General features: G+C 40.0%; 1 protein-coding gene across 1 annotated transcript in view; it reads right to left on the bottom strand.

The window, feature by feature from the left end:
- Positions 1-298: 298 nt before the first annotated feature.
- The window catches only part of LOC131941012 (5-hydroxytryptamine receptor), an 83,892-nt gene continuing 76,056 nt past the window's right edge, over positions 299-8,134 (bottom strand). Inside the window, exon 3 of the mRNA XM_059299973.1 lies at positions 299-1,535. Coding sequence (XP_059155956.1) covers positions 477-1,535 — 1,059 coding nt within the window. The 3' untranslated portion in view covers positions 299-476. The remainder of the gene's footprint in view (positions 1,536-8,134) is intronic.

Below are 8,134 nucleotides of genomic sequence, written 5' to 3'. Positions count from 1 at the left end.
GACGGGATTTTTAGCCGAAATCCGAGTTTTGGCAGCAGAAAAATGCAGTGGTAGAAAAAATAAAAGGATAACTGTTGTTGTTCCAAAGACACGCAAGTTTGAGAGTTATTGCCCACGTCACTGGGCCTGTGTTTTGTACTCGTTTTATTGTGCTCTGTCACTGTACCCGTGTCCCTGTGCTATTGTCACGGTGCACTTGTCACTTTGTTATTGTCACTGTACTTGTGTCACTGTGCTATTGTTACTGTGCCTGTGTCACTATGTCCGTGTCACTATGGCTGTGTCACTGTGCTCGCGAGACTAAGCCCGAGTCACAGTGCCTCTGTCATTATGCTCGTGTCATTATATCCGTGTCCCTATAACCTGTCACTACGCACGTATAACTGTGCCCGTATCCCTATGCCCATTTCACCAAGCCCGTGTCATTATGCACGTGTCACTGTGCTCTTGTCACTGTCACCGTGCTCGAGTCACTGTCATCGATGCCCCCGCCTGTATTTCCCGAACAGAATTTTCTGGAAAGCACTGCGGAACTCGGGACTAAAAATGGTGTAAATGATGGGATTGAGCAAGCTGTTGAAGTAGCCGAGCCACAGCACAAAACTACGAGCAAACACCGGGATCTCTTCCTCATCTTCCACGAACGGACCGATAAGTGCGATGATAAAAAACGGCAACCAGCAGATGAGGAAAGCGCCAGTGATGATTGCCAGGGTGCGGGCGGCTTTCCGTTCCCGTTTCAGTTCCAACTTCTCGCGATTCCGAGAATACGGGGTGTTATCGTTCGCACTGATCTTCTTCCCGTTGTTGCATTGTCTCTCCAACATCGCGATGCTCGATTCCTCCGCGCAGCCGTTCGTGAACGCCTCCGTCTCGATTTGAATCTGCTTCAGCCGCTCCGAACTAGAGCTGTTGCTACTCACGCCGTTCGTCTGCTCCGGAGTGTGATTTTTGTTGCGGTTTTTCTTCCTCTCCGGGCGCGGCGAGCAACCGTAACTTTTAAACGGCGCGCGGCGTTTCTTTTTCTCCGCCGTCAAATCCGGAGAGTTACATCCATTGCAGTCGCTGACGACGCTGTATTCCGTTTTCGGCGAAGCGACCAGCGTTGTTTCTTCCGTTTTCAGATGCGCTTTCGTCATTTGAAATTTGTCTTTTCTGATCCGCGATCTCGCGACCAGCCATATCCGGATGTAGATGATCATCATGACGAGCATGGGCAGGTAGAAAGCCCCGACAGTGGAGAAGATCGTGTAGCCTTTGTCTTGGGAGATGATGCATTTCCCCGTGTGGGCGGGGTCGTTATTTGGGTCGCGCCAACCAAACAGAGGCGGGATAGAGATAAACAAAGCGACGATCCACACGACGGTAATCATCAGGAGTATTCGGCGGGCGCTGCGTCGGCGGATGTAATCGATACTGGTAACAGCCCAATACCGGTCCATGGCGATGGCCACGAGATGGAGTATCGATGCCGTGCAGCAGAGGACGTCCACCGATATCCACATATCACATACTTCTGAGTGTAGGAACCAGACCTGAAAATAAAACATGACGGTCATTAAAATGTGGTTTTGTATGGAGTGAGAGGTCATTAAAATGTGGTTTTGTATGAAGGGAGCGGTCATTAATATTTTGTTTTGTGTAGAGGAAAGGTTATTTGAACAGCAGTGGTGTATTAAAAGAAAAAAGAAAAAAAAAGATTTCTAACTAAATTTATGTACGGAAGGTCCAATTGCACCAGTAGCTAAAGTAGTGTACTAAAGACCTAATTGCACCACTAGCTAAAGCAGTGTACTAAAGACCTAATTGCACCACTAACTAAAGCAGTGTACTAAAGACCTAATTGCACCACTAGCTAAAGCAGTGTACTAAAGACCTAACTGCACCACTAGCTAAAGCAGTGTACTAAAGACCTAATTGCACCACTAGCTAAAGCAGTGTACTAAAGACCTAATTGCACCACTAGCTAAAGCAGTGTACTAAAGACCTAATTGCACCACTAGCTAAAGCAGTGTACTAAAGACCTAATTGCACCACTAACTAAAGCAGTGTACTAAAGACCTAATTGCACCACTAGCTAAAGCAGTGTACTAAAGACCTAATTGCACCACTAGCTAAAGCAGTGTACTAAAGACCTAATTGCACCACTAACTAAAGCAGTGTACTAAAGACCTAATTGCACCACTAGCTAAAGCAGTGTACTAAAGACCTAATTGCACCACTAGCTAAAGCAGTGTACTAAAGACCTAATTGCACCCATACATAACTTCCGCAGCAGAATTAAATGCTTAACATAAATCCAAACATTTTTTGTGATTTATGACTACAAATAAAACAAGTTGTTTATCATCGCAATGATTTCTACATAAAACTTTACAGCATCCCCCCCCCCCAACCGTCACAAAACAGGCGTAATTTTATCCGTACAAGGTGAACGACATCCAGGCATTACCGCACTTGTAGCTGGAAATAGAATTCCAAATGATTACCAAGGTTTCTTGGACTCTCGAAGACGTACATTTGAAACCACTTTTGGTGTTTTATGACCAGTTTAAATATTTGTCATGTTTTTTTGTGCGTTCCAAATGTTTAAATAACACGTTCTCCTTACCTCCCCTGTTCGCGCGGGGGCTGGTTTTACACAGATGTAATAGACAAGTGTCTATAATATAAACTGTATGAATATTTAATAAATGTCAGCTCCAAGAATATCAGATACATCATTCTCAACCATATTATAAAGTGTCTGGACGCAGGAAAAATTCCATTTGAATATAAATTGGGTTTTTATTCCGTCCAAGTTTTTAAAAGCATTTTGGTGATGGGAGTGATACACATTCTCTAGGAGAAACAAATGGAAGCGTTGTTTTTGGTGGGTTCGGGCGGGCTAAATGGCAGGCTAAATTCAGAACAAACTTATACCAAAATCAGACCATAGTCAGACCAAACTCAGAACAAACTAAGAACAAACTCAGACCAAACTCAGACCAAACTCAGACCAAACTAAGACCAAACTAAGACCATAGTCAGACCAAACTAAGACCAAACAAGACCATAGTCAGACCAAACTCAGACCAAACTAAGACCAAATTCAAACCAAAATCAGACCAAACTAAGAACAAACTCAGACCAAACTAAGACCAAACTAAGACCATAGTCAGACCAAACTCAGACCAAACTAAGACCAAACTCAGACCAAATTCAAACCAAAATCAGACCAAACTAAGAACAAACTCAGACCAAACTCAGACCAAATTCAAACCAAAATCAGACCAAACTAAGAACAAACTCAGACCAAACTCAGACCATAGTCAGACCAAACTCAGACTATAGTCAGACCAAACTCAGAACAAACTAAGACCAAACTAAGACCATAGTCAGACCAAACTAAGACCAAACAAGACCATAGTCAGACCAAACTCAGACCAAACTAAGACCAAATTCAAACCAAAATCAGACCAAACTAAGAACAAACTCAGACCAAACTAAGACCAAACTAAGACCATAGTCAGACCAAACTCAGACCAAACTAAGACCAAACTCAGACCAAATTCAAACCAAAATCAGACCAAACTAAGAACAAACTCAGACCAAACTCAGACCAAATTCAAACCAAAATCAGACCAAACTAAGAACAAACTCAGACCAAACTCAGACCATAGTCAGACCAAACTCAGACCATAGTCAGACCAAACTCAGACGCCGAAGCCAAATGTACCATAAAATAAGCAGCCGGACACAAAAAACAACTTACAAACTAACAACTTACACACTTATTTCTGTTAGATTAACCAATCATGTTGTTAATTTAACCAATCATGTTGTTAATTTAACCAATCATGTTGTTAATTTAACCAATCATGTTGTTAATTTAACCAATCATGCTGTTAAATTAATCAATCATGTTAATTTAACCAATCATGCTGTTCATTTAACCAATCATGCTGTTAATTTAACCAATCATGCTGTTAATTTACAAATTTACAAATTTTTACAAATCTCGACGTTTTACACCTCACTGATACGGGAAAAACATAATTTTGCAATCTTGTCCGTATGTCTGTGTGTGTGTGTGTCTGTGTCTAAACACGATAACTTGAATACCGTTACAGCTAGGTTGATGACATTTCATATATAAGTATTTTATCAAAATCGTAGATCCTGACCAGCTTTTGAGCGATTTCCGATAACCGGAAGTGGTACTTTTTCTGCTTTGAATTTTTCAAAAGCCTATAACTTGATTAATATTTCAGACAGATAAATGAAATTTCACATGTAAGTAAAAGATCTAATTCTCTACCTTCTGTCAAATTTTGAGTAATTTTCGTTGACCGGAAGAACTAATTTACGCTATTTCCGATTTCTCAAAAAACGCGTGTAAATTTATAAAGTACTCATAATATTGCGCACTATTATGCACATTTTGTGTGCAATTCTTGTTTTTTTTCCATTCTATTATAAAAAAGTTTAAGTAATTAAAAATGGATAAAAAATATTGTCTATGTCCTGAGTTGCCATCCCTCGTAGTTTTATATTAGAATATTCGAGAAAGTTTAGGGGAGATCACTCCCGGTTTATTTCTTTTCACGATTACAAAACTTTCTCTATACTTTGTACATACGAGAAAGGAAAAACATTCATGAATTCATTAATGAATCAAAACACCAAAAGGGAGGTAATCTATGACTTTGTTGCTATAAAATGTAGAGAAAATTAAAATGTCACACAACACACATAAGCATCATCTGTTTTTGCTTTTAAATCGAAATTCACTTTAAAGTAAATAATTATCATTGTTACTTATTATTTATATTTAGTTAGTTCTGGAATTACTATATAACTAAATTTGTAGAAAATCATTAGTTTTTTAAACATACAGTACCATAAAATGTAAAAAAAATTCATGTGAATATTGTTTTGAAGATATTTTACTAAGCTCTGCCATTTAGGCGTTTTTTAACAATCGGCTGCAAATCTAACACAAGTTTTCGAATCAGAATTTAGAATCTTGTTTGTACATCTAAGAAAGCTGAAAGCTCCCATTAAAAGCTGACACCTAGTCAAATCCAGCACACAACGAAGTCTATTGTAGGCAAGACTCAAACAATCAAGTTATACACATCTACGGAGACAACGAGGACTAGTCCAAACAACATTGCAATACAACTACAATGTTTTAAATGACAACCTATCCACACAACAAGACTATAAGAAGTCGTAACCGTTTTTTTTTAAAAAATAATTCAATCCTTCTAAACTGTTAAAAAATTAAAATTGCCTATAAAATGACGATTAAGTAAAAAAAAAATTCGATAAATATTCTCTTTCCACATTCTATTTCGTTTTCTATAAATGTAAATAATATATCTAAATAGGGTAACGATACAATAAGGACTCATAGAAGCCAATATAAAAGGTATAGATATGTATGACCATTACAGCCAGTAGTAAGATGTATTGTTGCTTCATTCACGATTACGATAAGCCACTAAATCCCAGTGATAGAGGTGGGGGTGTTGGGCGATGAGGTGGGGTGGGGTAGCCGTGTGAAGCCCCACAGACGGTAGGTCTGGGTCACGTCTGCTATTGTTGGTATTACAATGGGGCGGGAAGAACGGACGGACTAGGCGTGTGTGACTACTGTCATGGTGATGGTAATGGCGGTGGTGATGATGGTGGTGATAGTGTTGATGGTGGTGGTGATGGTGATGGTGGTGATGATGGTGGTGGTGGTGGTAGTGTCATGGTAAAGAACTGATGGGAGCTATAGTGCTGGTGGTGATGGTGGTGGTGGTGGTGGTGATGGTGGTGGTGGTGGTGGTGGTGATGGTGGTGATGGTGGTGATGGCGGTGGTGGTGGTGATGGTGGTGATGGTGGTGATGGCGGTGGTGGTGGTAGTAGTGATGATGGTGGTGGTGTGGTGATGGTGATGGTGGTGATGGTGGTGATGGCGGTGGTGGTGGTAGTAGTGATGATGGTGGTGGTGTGGTGATGGTGATGGTGGTGATGGTGGTGATGGTGGTGGTGGTGATGGTGGTGATGGCGGTGGTGGCGGTGGTGGTGGTTGTGGTGGTGATGGTAATGGCGGTGGTGATGATGGTGGTGATAGTGTTGATGGTGGTGGTGATGGTGATGGTGGTGATGGTGGTGATGGTGATGATGGTGATGGTGGTGGTGGTGATGGTGGTAGTGGTGATGGTGGTGGTGGTGGTGGTGGTGGCGGTGGTGGTGATGGTGGTAGTGATGATAATTGTGGCGATAACGGTTGTGGTGGTCGTGATGATGGTGATGGTGTTGTGATGGTGGTGGTCGTGATGATGGTGATGGTATCGGTGAGGTGATGCTTGTAATTGTGGTTGTGATAGTGGTGGTGGTGGTGGCGGTGATAATGGTGATTGTGAGGGTGGTAATGGGGGAGGGGTTGATGTATAAAGATATACAAAGGACCTCTTACAAAACAGTAATTAAAAGCGTTATGTACTGGCTATGGGACGTCCATGGAAAGTAAGCTAATGAGTTGTGGGACCATAAAAAATAATGAATGTGTAGATAGAGAAATAATTCATTCATAATCCAATCATTTGTTTTACTGTTCGCATTCGCAGATTTTATTAGCATAGTTTAGTAGCGCTGCTAACTGAATTACTCAACTTTGCTCTAAATACAAAATTGTGAAATACTAAGCTTCTGTATTCATTCTTAATGAGCTATTACAGTTTAGCTCCAATATTTACATTCACTAAAGCAAATATATTTCAATAAAATACGTTACACTTTAATTCATCAATAATAATACAACACCATCCATTCACCACAACCCCATTTCCCACAATTACGTTACAACATCCATTCACCACAACCCCATTTCCCATGTGATCAGACATCAGCCGCGTATAATTTCACCTCAAACCGGAAATAACTCTAAAAACTCTGGCCACCTTGATTGTCTGCTGGCGTTTGCTAAAACAGCACCAGCACCAAAAAATTCCCGGCGACGTCATTTTCTCCCCTCCTGGCAAATCGATTCGTCTGGCCAGGTAATCCTCTACGTCCATCTAAGACGAGAAAGTTCCAGAAGCAGATCAAGCGTGTAATAACCCCACCACCCCACGACCCCTTGGACACCCCACGCCCATCTTTGACACCCCCCTCTCGACACCCTTCTAGTCGCCGCCCAAGTCATGTCATACTGACCAACTAATTCCAAGCAAATAAATATTTCGCCTCGTTTTATCGTCGGTGGCATAATGGAAATCCCCGATATAATAACAGCACGAACAGCAGAAACCTCTCAGTCGCTGCGTTGTTCTTTTGTGCCGTGCAGCGCCCTTGAAACCACACAACAATGACGCTACCCCCTCATACTGAGGGCAGCTTTGTTGCGTTATGTAATTTTATTCCGTCCCAAGGTTGGGCGAGTTTATTTTTACAGCGCTCCAAGCAAGATCTCCATGAGCACAATGCGGACTGAATGTCTGAGTACGAGTTACCGCTGAGAGAAGGTTCGTGCCCAAATACAGGTCGAGGAGGCGACCGTGGGGTCGGGGAGGTGACCGAGGGGTCCCGGGGAGACTTGTTAATCTGTTCTAGATCAGACAGCTAGGCGTGTGCTTAAGGGTTTGCTGGTAAATTAACATCATAAAAATACAGATTTACAAGATTACGTGTAAATATGTGCATATGCACGCACATATTATATATATATATATACACACACACATATATATATATATATATACATATATATATATATATATATATATATATATATATATATATATATATATATATATATATATATATATATATATATATATATATATATATATATATATATATATATATATATATTATATATTAAATATATGGCGATTATAAGTTGTTTAACAAAAAAATGTATCTGTAAATGTTTTGTAATTGAATCATAATATATATATATATATATATATATATATATATATATATATATATATATATATATATATATATATATATATATATATGTGCGTGTGTGTGTGTGTGTGTGTATATATAGACCTATATAGACCTATATATATATAGACCTATATATATGTATATATTTATATTTACATCTATATCTGTATATCTATATATAACTTTATATAGCCTATA

Source organism: Physella acuta, unplaced genomic scaffold (assembly GCF_028476545.2).
Source record: "Physella acuta isolate Inbredline_101_S28 unplaced genomic scaffold, ASM2847654v3 ptg000339l, whole genome shotgun sequence".
Taxonomy (NCBI): Eukaryota; Metazoa; Mollusca; class Gastropoda; family Physidae; genus Physella; species Physella acuta.
Note: the sequence above shows the minus strand (reverse complement) of the source record. Positions and strands in the feature narration are given on the sequence as shown.